At 43.0% G+C, this 17,840-nt stretch overlaps 1 protein-coding gene across 1 annotated transcript; it reads left to right on the forward strand.

Moving 5' to 3' along the window:
- The first annotated feature begins 2,131 nt into the window (after positions 1–2,131).
- Positions 2,132–17,224, forward strand: RGS18 (regulator of G protein signaling 18). Its single transcript, XM_083620359.1, has 5 exons — positions 2,132–2,498; positions 5,263–5,364; positions 9,196–9,257; positions 11,561–11,727; positions 16,085–17,224. Exons 1-5 carry the CDS (start codon positions 2,326–2,328, stop codon positions 16,340–16,342), a joined length of 762 nt encoding a protein of 253 aa, XP_083476485.1. The 5' UTR covers positions 2,132–2,325; the 3' UTR covers positions 16,343–17,224.
- Positions 17,225–17,840: the final 616 nt, after the last annotated feature.

The raw sequence follows: 17,840 nt of genomic DNA on the forward strand, positions 1-17,840 counted from the left end.
AGCCTAAATTGCATATAGCTAGACTCCGCCCATTTGTTAACTTCTGGCTACATGGACAAATTGGCTAATTTTAAAAGCCTGTTTGTGTGACCTTTTTCTGGTAAGAGCTTTTACTCAGGGCAGCCTCATTGCCTAACATGGCCACCAGTTCCCTTTTCATCTTCACCAAAGTTATATTGTTGACACATTGGTGGTGAATATTCACGCCTCAGCAACTGTCTTCCTCCTCTTCTTTCTCTTAGTCTTTGCCTCACACATCCCTCGTCAACTGAAGGTTAAGTACCCATTCTTCACTAACCAGAACCTGCAACCTGGTCCAGGAACCAGTCATAAATATTAAAGGCTACCCTCCCCCCTCCCTTTTCAGAGCCTGTCACCAAGCAGTTACTATATGGTTACCAGACGTCCCCCTTTCCCTGGCACAGTCCCTGGATTTACAAATCTATCCCCAGACAAAATCTCTCCCTGGAATGTCCCCGGATTTCATTTAATGTACCTGGATTTATATTTTAAGTATTGCAGATTTATTAGTAGGGAATGAATGTTGTGTGATTGGTTCAACGGCACAAGACACATCATATGGGGACTTCCGGTGAGGCAAAATGGTGGGCATCACGGCAGTGAGCAGCTCCTGAAGCCAGCCAGAGCCAAGTGCACTACCACTGCCACTGCTGAGGGGGAACCGGGGATGCCCGGCACGTCAACTGGGGGAACTGCTGACCCCCCCTCCCGCAACCCAAATCGAGCACCTGGCTACCCAGCCAATGGCCCAGCAATGCTCCAGGGCCAGTAAAAACCCCAGAGCTGACACGGTGAGGAGGAGAGGAGGAGGAGAAGGAAGAGAGAGAAAGAGGAAGGAGAAAAAAAGAGGGGAGCCCTGACCTTGCTGCGCCGCCGCCGCCAAGGAGGAGGTGTAGGAGAGCACTGGGAGGGCAAGGACACATGGCTGAGCCCAGGCCCAACCCGAGCCTACTCCATGGCGGCAAGCGCTCCAAGAGAGCAGGCTGAGGCCCATAGGAACGCAATGCGACAGAGGAGACCACAGAACAAAAGATATTACTTCTTTCTTTATTTTTTAAAATAATTTTGTTTTTTTAAATTCCCTCTTTTTTTAAAAAAAAAAAGTGTCCCCGGATTCTTTGGAAAAAATCTGGTAACCTTAAGTTACTACAAAGCAATAGCATAGGGTCTCCATCTCTGATCGTTGCCCTCTGACATCCAATAGGTCACACAAACCTTATTCAAAACATAAATGGACAGACTCAACATTTCTCCACACCAGCCTTCATTGTTTTGGAGGAAGGTAGAACGGTCTCCCTCAGGAGGTTGTGGACTCTCTCCTCCCATGGAGGATTTTAAGCAGAAGTTGGATGGTCACCTGTCATAGAGGCTTTAGCTGATATTCCTGCATTGTAGGGTTGGAGTAAAAAACTCTTGGGGTCCCTTCCAACTCTAAGTTTCTATGATTCTATTAAGTTCTATATACAAATAACAAGAATGGTTTGGAAGCATATGATGCTAGAGCATTGCTGTGACTCTCGTTACAAATATACCCACAACATAACTGGCTGTGTTTAACTGTATAAATTATTTATACATCATATGAACATAACTCTTTTCACATTATCTAGTTGAGTAGAAGCAATTAAGGACCAACATTTAGAACAGGAAATACAAATAGATCAGTTCTTAAATACGTAATGTCCAAATAGAAGCTTTTGTGTTCCAAGTATGTACAAATGAATCAGTTTTTTAAAACATAATGTCCAAATAAAAACTTTTTGTGTTCCACGTATGTCTTAGCACATTCCAGTGTCAAACGTAACAACTTCAAGAAGCAGTACTTGCAAAAGATGAATTTACGTAACTATCGGTTTGATAGTGTTGTGTAAGGTGACTCTCGTTAACACTGACAATCCACCTAAGACAGTATGAATTTTGTAAATACAAATAACTTGGAAATACATTTCTCTCTCTCGTCAAAATCCTTGACTCTTTGTTTGGTTTCAATACACATTATGCCAAATGTGTCTGACAGTCCATCACGTTCCACATATACTAACCGCAAGCTACATCCGAGGGAAAGCCTTTGTTTATCTTTATGACTTGCAAAATGTTGGCCCGTTAGTAATCAGGCCTGAAAAAGAGAAACAGCAGCTGAAGAAGAGAGCACTGAAAGATCTGATGTACTCGATGTTCGAGCTAGGTTGATTGGGAGGGGGGAGCTTCCTCCCACAAACTCTACGGGCCTTTAACCAATACCAAATCAAGACGGAGACCGCATGAGAAACTGCTTATAGGAAACCAACACTGAGAAGGTGTCACATGAAAACTGAAAAAGAGAAGAGTGAAGTATATTCAGAGGAAGCTGGCAAGAGAAAAATGGAGAATCCATTGCTTTTATCCCCTCAGCTAAACCCTACTTCAAGAGTGAAATCGCTGTATAAAGTAATGAAATCCATGCATAAAGAGGGGTCAAAGCCAGACACAAAAAGCAGGTAAGAGGCTGTGGTGTTTGCCTTTGTAGGATGAATGTTTTGTTGTCTGCACAAAGGAGTGGTTGGTGATTGCCTTCTGTTGCAAGGCACGGACAACAGCCCTCAAGGGAGGGAGGGGGAAATATTCCAATATTCTCCTGCATGTGGCTGCAGCTCCAAGGAAAAGGGACCATGAGCATGACCTTGATATTCCGGTACAAGCTTTACTCAACAACTCTGAACATTCCCAAAGCTGTGCAACAGCAAAAATGACAGTCTCCGCTAGTATCTGAAAGGTTAGCAGATGTATTGCGACATAAGCTTCCATTGACTTTAGCCTACAGTGTCAGAAGCACAGTGCAGTCTGGAAACTTTATGTGCTGCTCTAAAAAAAAATTTCAAGGGAGCCATGAGGTTGGTAGTCCACAGTTGGGTGGACTTGCATGACACTGGAATCAGTAGAGCTTAACTGCACCCAAATCTGGGAGGTGACAGAGTCAAGGACAGTGACAGGGGTGACAGCCATCACTTCTCTCTCTCTCTCTCTCTCTCTCTCTCTCTCTCTCTCTCTCTCTCTCGTTATATGGATTAGGCCCAGAGGAAGAGGGCAGGTGAAGCTGTAGTGGTGACAATGGAGAAGAAGAGGAGGACTCACATAGGAAAAGGGACCACAAAAGACATGGTGCACAAGCCCTTCAATACCTCCAAAAATAATACCCTGAATTATAAAGCAAGACTTACACTGACAATAGGGTGAAAAACACTCCCTTGTGAAGTTTCAAGTGCTGACGTATCAATTTGCTAACAAATACCTAAACTCTTTTGCTTTAATGGTAAGCCATATAGCATCCCAAGGGGGGAAAAGAATAGATATATTGTTTCTGTTTACTTAAAAAAGCTAGTTCTCAGGTTATAGGGAGCTTGGGTTGTTGCTTTCCTTTTGTCAACGTTTGATTTATATACTTCTTAATTACAACAATTTTTAACTGGTGTACATATAATTTGCTGCTGCTATTATGTTATGTTACTTATTATTTGCCAACCCAGTTAGAAACAATGCGTGACAACTGGGCATTTTCCAAGCATGCAAGGCTCCCTAAGAGTATGGCAAGGTCTTAGTTCCAACTTTCCAGGGTCATTTTTAGTGGAGTTTGTAAATTAGGAACTGCCAGGGTGAGAATTATGTACAGAGACTTAATTGCATTACATTGATTGTTTTCAAATAATAAACCTGGTAATTAAAACAGGCCTTTGCTAATGTCTCAGCTAAGGTTGGAACTGGATGTTCTGGCTGTTGTCGAAAACTCCAGCCCCACAAATCTCTCTCTTCCTAATAACATCTGATATGATGCTATTACACTCTGAGTTTCCTCACCTCAACAAATGGCAATCGATGAATTGGAGTGGGACAGGGGAGCTCAAAGTGTGATGGCACCGCATAACAAATTTATTTTTCTTAGTAGGGATGAATGAGAATGTTGTTCTATCCACATTTTTAAGTGAACTGACCTAATTTGCACCTCCCAAACTGAAGCATGAACTGGAGTGTTAATTATCCTTTGGATTTTGCACATCTCTGAATTTTGCAATAGTGTTGCAAAGACATTGCAAAGACATTGTGCAGAACATTGTAGCACATTTCATATTTTGGGATTCAATATGCTTAGGAATGCATACAGTGAGATAAAACACATAGGGTGTCATCCAATGCTTGACAGACTCATTGGAGACCCATTGAATTCATTGGACTAAAGTCTCTTGATTTCAGTGGCTCTACTTGATGACTTAATTGGATTTCACTCATATTTAAATACCTAACTTGTAATAAAATATTCTTAAATACAAAAATTGCCAAATCACACATTAATGCAAGAATGTTATGGAACAGACTTACGAATGGATACATATAAAATTGGTATGAACCACAAATAAAATCTATCTATCTATTCCTGTGTAATACTACATATTATGAGGGGAAAGAAGAAATTTGGGTAGCTCTTTTTGGTAACAGACAGATGTCTGCTGTAAAGGTAAAGGTACCCCTGCCCGTACGGGCCAGTCGTGACCGACTCTGAGGTTGCGCGCCCATCTCGCTTAAGAGGCCGGGGGCCAGTGCTGTCCGGAGACACTTCCAGGTCACGTGGCCAGCATGACGAAGCTGCTCTGGCGAGCCAGCACCAGCGCAGCACACGGAAACGCCGTTTACCTTCCCGCTATAAAGCGGTACCTATTTATCTACTTGCACTTAGGGGTGCTTTCGAACTGCTAGGTGGGCAGGAGCTGGGACCGAATGACAGGAGCTCACCCCGCCGCGGGGATTCGAACCGCCGACCATACAATCGGCAAGTCCTAGGCACTGAGGTTTTACCCACAGCGCCACAGTTCTTACCTAATTTGTAGTTAACAGTTTTAATGCTGCAATTTGTGCTACATTTCCCTGTTTTAGTAGGTTTTTTTAATAGCACCAGAAGACCTTGACCTTCTCTCTTTGCTCACTACAATTAAATCCACATCCCTTCCCCACCTACAAGCTAAATCTGAGTGTTAAGATGAAAAGACTTTCATTTACCCTTTGCAGGTGATTCAACATGTAAATGTATGCAAAGGTGTAAGTGAGAAATTTGTTATTCTCTATAGCAAACATGGGAGAAATAACATCAACATTAGTGCAATGGCATGTGAGAGGGAAATGATCAGCTTTTCAGAAACGTTGTGCATTAGCAAAGGGGTAGCCTTTGAAAATCTCTTGCAGTGGTGATATGTAGTGGCTCAAATTCTCTTGTAGGAATCGGGAAAAGAATAACCGGTTGAGTCTCCTGTTGCAGAAGTCTGAATTGCACCCAGATGCCCAACTTCACAAATTTGAGAAATTGGCAATGGCTTCAAGGTGAGTGGGGGGGGGGGCAATAATACCAGGCAGTAAGGTAAAGGTAAATGGACCCCTGACCGTTAGGTCCAGTCGTGACCGACTCTGGGGTTGCGGTGCTCATCTCACTTTATTGGCCAAGGGGGCCAGCGTACAGCTTCCGGGTCATGGGGCCAGCATGACTACGCCGCTTCTGGCGAACCAGAGCAGTGCACGGAAACACCATTTACCTTCCTGCTGGAGCGGTACCTATTGATCTGCTTGCACTTTGACGTGCTTACGAACTGCTAGGTTGGCAGGAGCTGGGACCGAACAACGGGAGCTCCCCCCGTCGCGGGGATTTGAACTGCCAACCTTCTGATCGGCAAGTCCTAGGCTCTGTGGTTTAACCCACAGTGCCAACCGCGTCCCTATACCAGGCAGTAGCCCTGTCCAATTCCAGAAGCTCTCCAGCATGAGACCTGTGCCTTTTATCTATATACGTAGTTTAACATTCTTCACCTCTCCAAGTGATCAGGTGCTTAATGGAGTCCATTTCCTTTTGAGCAAAGATTACGAGAACTGCGTGGCAATTTTGGAATAACTGCTTATTTGAAAGAATACAGGCTGAGCAGCTGAGAGCTGAGGACATGCATAAACAAACTGATTAATCCTCAGCAAGCTTCAGTTCCCCAAAAGTACCAGCAAGCAGGCACTATAATTCAAACTGTTTCTCCTTTTCTGTTTTGGACTCTTTCAAAATCGCCTTGCTACCCATACTCAACTTCCCATTAAGCCAAAGGAGCGTGTGATATTCTAAACTGGCCTTGATTGGCCTAGTCAATGTTGCTGCTGGACACAGAGCTCAGCCAAAATGGGGACTTGCTTTTAAAGTTCACCAACTTGGAGAAAGCTCCCAACTCTGCCTGCTGTGTGAGGAGATTCAAAGATGTGTGGAAATATGAATACGCTCAGAATGGGGGCCATATGATGTAGAAAGTGTAACCTCAGCAATGTCCAGTCTGATGCCATCACTTCTGTTAGGAAGGAAGGATGACAGGAAACGAGGGGGAGGGGTGCAGTCAATAATGAAACAATATGAACTTAAGGCAAGGGGGTTGAGGTTTTGCTTATATGCTAATTGGTGGGTGTGGATATTGCTTTGTTTATTATGTGAGTGTTGCTATTTCTTTTGTGATGCTGACATACAAAGCATTTTGCATTTATAATTTTGAAGGAAAATGTAGCCAATCCACTTCAAATTCTTTAATTGCATTGGTTCAGCAGCCAACTATTATTATTATTATTATTATTATTATTATTATTATTATTATTATTATTTGTTTTTATTAAAGATTTCCCTGGGTTACAAAAGTAACCCTGGGTCTAATTTTTTTCAGATCATAAAGTCCTTTCTACAGATCAGTTATATTCATTGTGAAACTTTAATGTCGGATAGAGTATAAGGTTGGGAGAAAAGAAAGGTGGAGTTTTGTTTGCTAATATTTGTACAGCAGTTGTGTTGTGTGTGTGTTTTGTTATGTTATACAAAATATCAATGGAATATAAGATCTCCCCCCCCCCGCCCCCGCCATGGTATTATGTATGTGTATATACATTTCTTTGCTGTAAGTCAGTTACAAACCTTCAGGTTACAAATGACTAATAAGTTTAATAAATAAATAAATAAATAAATAAATAAATAAATAAGAACATACAACAACAATATATTTCCTATAAACAGAGATTTTCCATGAGCTTCACCCCCTGACTGTACTAAAATCACATGGTTGTCTGAGCCTCTTAATAACTCACCTATCCCCTCCTGATCTCTCTCATTCTCTTTCTCTCGTTTTTCCTCGTTTTGCTGTCATTGAATTTGCCTGCCTGCCCTGCTTCCCCCTCTCTCTGTTGTCTATCCCTCCCCAAGCTATCTAAAATTTATATTGTAACCTCCTTGGGAACTGCAGCCTTTCTTTCAGCTTACATTACTCTATGAAGTGCTGTGTAATAATTTGCCTTAATCATAAGTCCTACAGCCCTAAAGGGCAGCCAAGCAAATATTACGAAAGGTCATTCCCCAAACCTTTTCACCGGGAGAACGAATGAGATCTCTACTTACCTTTCTGCGAACAACAGAACCAGAGATCAATAAACAAAATTCACAGTCTGCCATATTTGATTTTTTGAAAAAAAATACACTGTCCTTGCCTGTTCCCTGCCACCAGAATAAAATAAAATAAAATCTGGTGCTTCAGAAATAGCATGACATTTGAAAAATGTTATTTTGCTGTTGACAAAACGACAGGCTGCGTGTGTTAAAATTGTTACGGGGCCACTGCGTATGTACCATAGAGCTTCCTGTGAACTGTTAAAAATAGCCTGTGGTCACAGATTCTTAGACAGGCTGCATTTGAAACCCCGTCTCAGTGAAAGCGGTTCATTTTAGCTTTTGTGCTTTTCTCCTCACCATTTCGAAAAGACAGCTGACCCCATTGTCTTATGATCTTTACCACAGAGAATGGTTGGGCTTTTTATTATTTATTTAAAGACCAGGGACACAACAAAATAATATCTGTGGGAAAGTACCGTACTTTTCCGTCTATAAGACGCCCCCATGGATAAGACGCCCCCTATTTAGGGACGTGGGTGGCGCTGTGGGTTAAACCACAGAGCCTAGGACTTGCCGATCAGAAGGTCGGTGGTTCGAATCCCCATGACGGGGTGAGCTCCCATTGCTCGGTCCCTGCTCCTGCCAACCTAGCAGTTTGAAAGCACGTCAAAGTGCGAGTAGATAAATAGATAAATAGGTAGATAAATAGGTACCGCTCCAGCGGGAAGGTAAACAGCGTTTCCGTGTGCTGCTCTGGTTTGCCAGAGGCGGCTTTGTCATGCTGGCCACATGACCCGGAAGCTGTACGCCGGCTCCCTCGGCCAATAAAGTGAGATGAGCGCTGCAACCCCAGAGTCGGTCACGACTGGACCTAATGGTCAGGGGTCCCTTTACCTTTACTATTTTGGGGGGACTGAAATGTCAGAAAATGGAGGGAGAAAAATTCTAAAGATGGCGGCGCTTGCAGACGCTGTGGCTGAGAGCTCCCTGGAGAGGAGTCTTTGTTGGGACGAATTATTTATATTGTATTTAATTATGGGGTATCAGAGTTTTAGGGGGCTAACCAGGCTGGGATAGCTGGGGTAGCAGGATTGTTGGCTTTTGAATGTCCGATGTAGATTTTTTTTCAATTTTGTTGTTCTGTATGGGATAAGGACAATAAAGATTATCATATCGGAGATGGCAAAAGGTTGTTGAGCTTTTTTAAGGGGGCAATGCTGAATATCGCTCACCCGCATGCGTCACAAAATCCGCCTCCCATCTGTCCCCTCGCTGGCGGAAGCTGCCAATCACCCGCCCAATTGCCGCAGCGTCAGCCAATCGACACCACCCATTGACGCAGCAACCAATAACGTGCACAATAGCCGCTGACAGCTGTAGCAGCAGCGAATCAAACATCCGCCCTATTCACTACTGACGTATAGGACGACCCCCACTTTTCAGCATGATTTTTAAGGGGGAAAGCCTAGTCTTATACACGGAAAAGTATGGTACTTCCCCCCCCTCAACACTTTGAAGATGGGGGGCAGGAATCTGCACAATTCAATAGTGGGAGAAATGTCAGCAAAATTAGAGAAACAGTTTTTGAAGGCTTGAGGGAAAGAGCTCCCCTTTGCAAAGTAATCTGATTCAACGCTGAGTAAAATGTGGCAAACTGACAGCAATAGGAGATAATGTGTTGTAGAGGAAATCCTCCAAATTACTCAAAATGCATAACTATTTTTCCTTACCCCACTCTCTCTTTTTTTGGTCTCTTGCAGTGAAACCCCTGAAACTGTGAAGAAGTGGGGCGAATCTTTTGACGAACTGATTTCTCAGAAAGGTTTGTGTTAGGGTTTTCAGCTGGAATTATGCTGCATAAAAGGTCCCCCCCCACACACACACTTTCTTTCATTTTGAAAGTAGGCTCAAAACTATATTTCATGCTGAAATGTCTCATTTGTGATTATTCTTCTGTGGTGGAGGACTAGCCATGTGTAAACAGAGGAAGTCTATTAAGTCCGACTTCCAACAACAAATGGATTCCTGTGGAGCGTGGCCTTGAATTTTGATCAGAAAACAGACCTGAGGAAACTTAGAAGTGGCTGAGCTTCTCCAGAGGAGACAATTATTCAGCGGGTCATATTCCTCAAAGGTGATGTGAGGAATCCTCGTAGACAGTTGAGGGTTAAGTTACTTGTACATTATATATTTACAGAGAATTGTAAATCGTTATTTGTTGAAAGATCTTTCATATCAAAAATACTCTTCAAATGTCATACACCATTAGGAATTACAGCAAGGAAAAGGCTTGATCATTGTAAGGTTAAAAGCCAAATACATTGTGATCTATGCTGGTTTTGCATTTGCACATGGGTTTCCCCCCCATACTCAGAGTAAACTGTTTAAATCCATGGGCATGACCAACTTAAATTCATTGTTTTCAATGGGTCCACTCATGCTGCCCTAAAACTTTTTTGCTGGTCTTAGGAACCTCGTAAAATGTAACATTTAAAAGTAGGGATGTAAATCAGCTTAGCACAATCTGTTTATCAACTAATGCTGAATTTGATTGATCAGACAACAGATACCTATTGCTGTGCATGTACAGTGGTACCTTGGTTCTCAAACTTAATCCGTTCTGGAAGTCCGTTCCAAAACCAAAGCGTTCCAAAAACAAGGTGCGCTTTCCCCTAGAAGGTAATTCAAAATGGATTAATCTGTTCCAGACGTTTAAAAACAACCCCTAAAACAGCAATTTAACATGAATTTTACTATCTAACGAGGGCATTGATCCATAAAATGAAAGCAATAAACAATGTACTGCAGTCCCACAATCAATCAATCAATCAGTAGCTGAACTGGGTTCCACACAGTCACAAAAGAGAGCCGCAAAAACAAAAACACAAAATAAATAGCAAAAACAGATAGACCTCAGTGTAACACCCAAAATGGAAGTGTGGCACTCAAATTGGAAGCATAATACTCAAAACAGAGCACGTTCGGCTTCCAAAAACAGTTCACAAACCGGAACACTTACTTTCGTGTTTGCAGTGTTTGAGTTCCAAGTTGTTTGAGTACTAAGGCGTTTGAGAACCAAGGTACCACTCTACAAAGTTGGACAAGAGTCAGCATGTAAATTTCAACATTGCTCACTTCTACACCACACATTTAAAGCACAATGCGATCACTTTAATAGTCATAACTTCCAATTAAGAACCCCAGGAAGTGCCATTGGTTAAGGGAGCTGAGAGTTGTTAGGAAACACCTATTCCCGTCCCTGAGTTGACTGGGAATAGGGTTTGATTATGAGAATTTTAGCTTTGTAAGGAGAATAGCAATCTCCTTACTGCTCTAAGCATCCTTAACAAACTACAGTTCCCAGCGGTCTTTGGCGGAACCCATGACTGTTAAAGTGGTATTATAGTACTTATATGTATGGTGCAGATATGGTCATGCAGAAATAAGAAAAACTCAGGTGTCAATATCCCTATAATAGAAACAATATAATTTCACTGATCATTTGGCAAGACGGGGAAAGAAAGGGGAGGTGTTTTCCATACACACCCTATAACATTTTTGTCACATTGAACATAGAAAAGGGATATGGGGCCTTCTATTTTCTAAATGTTTATTCCCATACACCCATTTAGGTCTTATAATCTCTAGCGAGTTTTCACTGAGGTTCTGAATATGTGTCTGAACTAAATCACAACAGACAATTGATTTTGTAACTGGGCATTTTTCAAAAGAAAACAAAATTATAGAAAACCTAGTTATCAGGGAGATAACTAGCCTGGCCTTTGACCTCTCGTGCTATGTGGAACGCCCTCCTACCAGATGTCAAGGAAATAAACAACTATCCGACTTTTAGAAGATATCTGAAGGCTGCTCTGTTTAGGGAAGTTTTTAATGTTTGATGTTTTATTGTGTTTTTAATATCCTGTTGGAAGCCGCCCAGAGTGGCTAAGGAGGCCTGGGCAGATGGGTGAGGTATAAGTAATAATTAATAATAATAATAATAATAATAATAATAATAATAATAATAATACTGAAAAAGGTCTTTCTGTTTCAACTGCGACTGAAGAAATGTAATTATGTTTTATTACTTAATATGCCTTGCTTTGAATCTCTTTTCTTTCATAGGTGGATTAGATGCATTCACAAGGTTCCTGAAAAGTGAGTTTAGTGAAGAGAACATTGAATTTTGGATGGCATGTGAAGATTACAAGAAGAACACCGAAGCTTCCCAACTTTCACTCAAAGCAAAGACCATTTATGAGACCTTCATAGAAAAAGAAGCTCCGAAAGAGGTATGGTGAAAACGATCCTTTTGGCGCAATCTGTCTTGCATAAGTTTAAAAATATTCAGGCAACAGGTGGTAGGAAAAGCCTTTGCCTGTAAGAGAAAACAATAGCAGGCAAGATGGACAAATAGACTGACCTAGATGAAACCCCAAACCAACCTGCTAGGATGTCAGCCCCATTGAACACAGTAGAACCTATTTCTGAGTAAAAATGCATTTGCTGCACGGTGCTTAACCTTGTCTGCCTTGAGGCCACAGTTTGAAAACATGTCGGGAAAATTATAGCACATGCTACCACAACAACATCAATTTGAAGTACAAATATTAGTTTATGTGCCCATATGTATCTGCCTATATTTGATGCTAATACATTAGAATTACTTTTCATCTGTCTGCCAAACCCATAATTATAGATGCAATTAGTATTACATACAAACCATTCCTATTACATTGCCAAGATTTCAGATAATAAGCCAAATGAATAAAACAAATCACCAGCTTAAACACAGCATTGAAGTAATAATCATAGTCTAAAAAGATTGATTACAGATTTATTCCAAAAGGTGGTACTAATGATGGTGTATTAGTGACATATCGCATGTAAACAAATATACACACGGTTGATGTTTCAGTCCAGGTTCTTAATTGTATCTTACTAGCCAAATGCCCATCATGTCAAGCAGGAAAGACCTGCATATTAGCATATCTTATTATAGGAGATAACCTCCATCCATATGTACTACCATGACTGGTACAATAAAGCAGGAAGTCTCTTGGCCCAACTGGATTGGGGAAAAGAGATCTTCAACCCCATTGACATCGTCTTCTCATGAAGGCTCACTGAAACCCAAGCCTGGTCATCTTCCAGAAGTAATGTTCGACATCTTGTTTCCAATACGCTTTTGACAGTCCACAGTAGAATGCAGAGCCGTCTTTCCCACTGTTCTTAGTGGTGCGGTGTGCCAGGGCGCCGGACTCCCAGGGGCGCCCTGTTAGTTTCTGTTATCACTGTGCAGCTGCAGGGAGTCACAGGACTCTGTTTACATTCCAGAGACCTTCAAGTCTCACGGGAAGGGGAGATGGGATGTGACGTTAGTGGTTTCCTGCTTCCTTTGTTCCTTTGTTCCTTTGATCAGTTGCTCTCTGCTTTCATAGAGAGAGGATGTCTTTTCTGTTCTGCGTAGTTTAGAAATAAAACTCTTTACAATGTAGCCAAACCTCTCGTCTCTTCCCCGTGCTGGGAACCCTGCTGGATAGAATGTGCTTGGGGCCTTATCAAAGGCTCAGGTCATTAAACATGTCGGAGGCGATTTCAAAGGCTCAGCTCGGAGGAAGATGAGGCCTTATCGGCTTGGCCAAGCAGAGTTCCGACACGCCCCAGTGAGTGGGGGAGCTGCGTGGCTTTGCCAGCAGCCTCCCCTTTCCCTGCATGCCTGCCAGCTGTGCCCCACCAACTATATTGCTGGCGGGCATGCAGCTTCCTTCCCATGCCTCCTCAGGAGGAGAGCAATCCCAGCAGAGGCTTAGGATGGAAGCTGCTCGCAGCATCCCTTCCAAGCCTCTGCATCAGCTAAAGACGGCCCTGCTCCTGGTCAATGTCCTCCTCCTGCTTCCTGGCAAAAGGCAGCACACAGCCTTTCTGGGCTGCCTTCTCGGGCACCCCTACGCTGGAGAGCATGTCCACCAGCATGTTTTCCTGCTTGATGGCTGCCACCACGCCAGGGATCAGGGCTGTGGGGGAGGCAGAGGACATTTTCCACCGCCCCCTCCCTGGTTTTGGAGTTGCCAGGGGGGGGGGGCACCGGAGGGATCTTTGCACCACGGCACTGGATATGCTTAAGACGGCCCTGGTAGAATGAAATAATTTGCACATTTTTTTCCTGCTCAAGCCCTTGGCTTGTTAGAAGTCCAATAAAACTTGGACTTGGACACATATTTTTCACTGAGACATATTGCAATGCTCCCCCAACTCAGGTGGTCTGTGTTGCTAACACGACAGCCTGTTGGGTACACTGTTAAGATACGATCCCAAGCCCAGTGGCAGCATTATCCCCACATGTAGCAGTATGTTTTGCTTATTACTGAAATCCGCTTCAGGCTCTTTGGCTGGGAAACAGCATACTGGTACCAGGAGCAAATACTTTTTCCTGGTAGGACTCAGTGCTAGGCATTCAGTTTCTGTGGGAGAAAATAAAAATAGTGCCCCCTGCCCCTGTGCATCTCAGTTTGAGACAGACTGTGCTTCCTTTTAACTGCACCTCAAATTTGTAGCCTCATGCAGCTGATGGGAGCCAATGTCCCTTCCCCTAACTTTATAGCCCAAGTTCATGGGGGGAAAAGATATCAGTGGCGACTAGTCATATATGCCGCATCCAGTTCCAAAGGTAGTATAATTATTGCATAGGTGTTGGGGGGGGTATTTTCCCTGTCCCCCTCTCCCAATTAACCTCCGTCTCCAGGGTTCAGTGGCAGGAGGGAGCACAGAGGAAGAATCACACCATGACATCGCCAGGATCTGCCCACAGTGACATCACCAGGGGGCCACCCCTAGGTATCAGGTTTGAGCCCTGAAATCTCAGTTTGTGGGATGCTCCTGACCTGAATAGCAGCTGGTGGAGTAACAACAATGGAGGAAGGCTACAGCACACATGTCCTGCTTGTGGGTTTCTAGGAGGTATCCTTTGGGCTATGGGGGGAAGCAGGAAGCTGGACTAGATGGGCCTTTCATTGGATCCAGCAGAGCTTCTCTACAGAAGTATAAATCATGTTTCTTTGAAGATTTGATAAACATCTGTCTGTGGTTTGTGTGCTCTCCTTGCAACAATGTGATGACTGACCTTAGTGGGACTCGAACAGCCTGTGACTACTGCAAGAAAATGTCACCTGCATGTTGATAGGGGTTGTGTGACTGCCTTTATTTTTATCTATTTTTATTTTTTGCTTTTTTCAATATAATTTTTATCATATTCATTAATAAAGCATAAAAGTGTGACTGCCTTTAGAATGTCCCAAATTCCTTATGATGTGCTTTTACCATGCTGTTGCAACGGGATCTAACTGGTTTTTAGATCACATCCTCACCCCCAAAGAATCCTGTGAATTGTTTGTGAAGGGTACTAAGCACTGTAGCTCTGTGAGGTGTCTCCAGATACTCTCAGCACCCCTGTCAAACTACAGTTCCCAAAACTCTTTGGCAGTGGGGGCATGACTGTTAAATTGTATAAAAGGTAAAGGGACCCCTGACCATTAGGTCCAGTCGTGACCGACTCTGGGGTTGCGGCGCTCATCTCGCTTTATTGGCCAAGGGAGCCGGCATATAGCTTCTGGGTCATGGGGCCAGCATGACTAAGCCGCTTCTGGCGAACCAGAGCAGTGCACGGAAATGCCATTTACCTTCCCGCTGGAGCGGTACCTATTTCTCTACTTGCACCTGACGTGCTTTCGAACTGCTAGGTTGGCAGGAGCTGGGACTGAGCAACAGGAGCTCACCCCGTCATGGGGATTCGAACCGCCAACCTTCTGATTGGCAAGTCCTAGGCTCTGTGGTTTAACCCACAGCACCACCCGTGTCCTGTTAAATTGTATAAGAGTGCTTTAAAAATTAAACTATGGCGTAGAAGCCTACTGTTAAGGCTGAAACTCAGCAGAAACTGAGGTTTTTCCCCCAGCAGTAGCCACACACAACTTCCCCCCAAATCTCACATAAATCAGATAGCTGACTTCCTCTGTAGTGCAAAGACACTTTGCCATTTAAAACAAAATTGCAAGTATTAGAATTTATCTTCTCAGCACACTTTAAAAACCAGAGTGGATAAATAACTTTATGCAACAGTGCAGATATGGTGAATCCCCCTACATTACAGATAAAATGCCACAAAACCATGTGACTCACTTGTTACCAATATTTTTTCTTCCCTCCCCACTTCCATACAATCTTAAGGTCTTGAAGCAGAGTACCAGATTTTTCCCTTAGTCGCCTAATGAACTTCATGGTCTAAAAGGGTCTAGAACATGTGTATCCTTGATCCAAAAGAAACAATTTCACAAGCCTATGTGTAGTCAAGCATCTGTTGCAGGGATAGAAAACCTGTGGCCCTTCAAATGTTGTTAAATTCCCATCAGCCCCAGCCAGCTACACCAACGGTCACAGATTATGGGAGTTGGAGTTCAACAACATCTGTTCCTTGGTCATGTGTGGAAAATCACATCAGCTTGTACATGATTCCTGTATGCATAGGACTTGAATGTGAACTTGTAGGGTAAGCCATGTACTCATTAAGAGAGAAGCTTGAGAAATGCCATCAATAATATTTGCTTTGCCATGTGATGTGTTTTTTCCCCTTTCTTTTTTCTTTCTTTCTAGGTCAACCTTGACTTTAACACCAAAACATGCACCAGTCAGAGCATGAGTCACCCGACACGCAACACATTTGATGCTGCGCAGACCAAAATCTATGCCCTGATGGAGCAAGACTGTTACCCTCGCTTCCTGAGGTCCAACCTTTACTTAGACTTACTCCATGGCAGACCTCATGGCTGTTCTGCTCTTAGAAGGCGATCGCGATCTTTTACCTTCAATGAGTTCAAAGATGCCCAGCCAGATTTTGCCATCTGGCTTTAAATAAATATTCTCCCTTGGACTTCCATCTGTTTGAGAACATCTTGGCGGGAGCAGAGGGACATCGCCTCAAATGGCTTACATGAGTGGAACTTCACCATTCCTGTGGAATGGTGTCCAAGTTAACCTGCTGATGATCACATTGTGAAGTCTTCAGTGCTTAGCTTCAACCAATGCATGAATGGGGAGCAGCTTTGTAACTGTCTTGGGTTCACTCTGAAGTCAGATGCTACTAATACACGGAGCACAATTTCATAATAAGGGCCTCAAGATTTTAGAGCGCATGCACGCAGCATAATGGTTTAGATAGAAATATGTATATTTGCATCTCACATGCAACAAGAGATGTCAAATTAAAGTAAGGAAATCTCTATTTCTTACAATGTAAACACATTTTTATAGGGGCAAAACAGACCTGCCTGAGAGGTGCCAGATGGCCCTCATTTATTTGGAGAGGCACCAAATATTTTTGAGATGTGCTAGATGTAAAAATATTCATGCTCAACCTTATTTTTTTAATGCAGAGAAGAGGATGTTTCAGCATAAGTGAAATGTTGCCATGGGACTAAATATTTACACAATTGCTTCTCGATACAGGATCATTTGGGGATGGTTCTGAAAATGTGAAAAACAGAGAAAAGGGAAGACTTTCTTTCCAGCTAAGGTTGAGGTAATCCAGATGTTTGTGTGTGAGACTGCAGCTTAACTCGGAGGAAGAGACTGAGTTCAGGCTTTGCAAGCAACTTAAGATGCTCGCTGTATCGCTGGAAATCTGATGTGAGAACAGTAGACGTAGGCTGTCTGTTGGAGTGTTTAAGCTACATGTCCACCTACACTCAACTTGTGTATTTGTAAATAAATGCAGTATTTCCAAGCACCAATAAACCTCTAGTGACCTTCTTCAAAAGGGAACCAAATCTAGGTAATCACTGTACCCCTAGAATTCCTCAATGTCCAAAGACATGTGATGAGCACAACAATACAAAAGCTACAGCCATGATGACCCTGTGTCTGTAAGCAGCTGTCCTGGAGATCCTTTCTTCCACACAACTGAATTTCTAGCTTTCACTCTTCTGGAAGGAAAAAAATCACTACTTTGGGGGGACAGCTTCTCATATAAAGCAAGAGATGCTCGTCAGTCTATCACTGAGGTAGTAGCCTATTGAAAGGATTGATTTCCCCTTTGTGTCTGATTGATGAGCACTGTGTCACTCATAAGTTTGACTTTTTGGCCTCCCTGGTGTATCGCGCTAGAGTGTCACTTAGATATGGAATCCATGATATCTTGCTACCATATAGATGGCTGGAGTAAAATAGTTTGGGGTTTTATACACAGCCTGGACATTAGCATATGTCCCAATGAATTGGCCCACATGGGACAAATGCAGAGTCATTTTCTACTCTAAGTTCTTTGACTAGCTACATTTCTATGCCAATAAAGGAGATTGATTGATTGCGTGTTGAGAGCCTGAGACCACCTCCTCATTGATGAATAAGACAC

The sequence above is a fragment of the Podarcis filfolensis genome (genome assembly GCF_964270895.1).
Source record: "Podarcis filfolensis genome assembly, chromosome: 6".
Lineage (NCBI taxonomy): Eukaryota > Metazoa > Chordata > Lepidosauria > Squamata > Lacertidae > Podarcis > Podarcis filfolensis.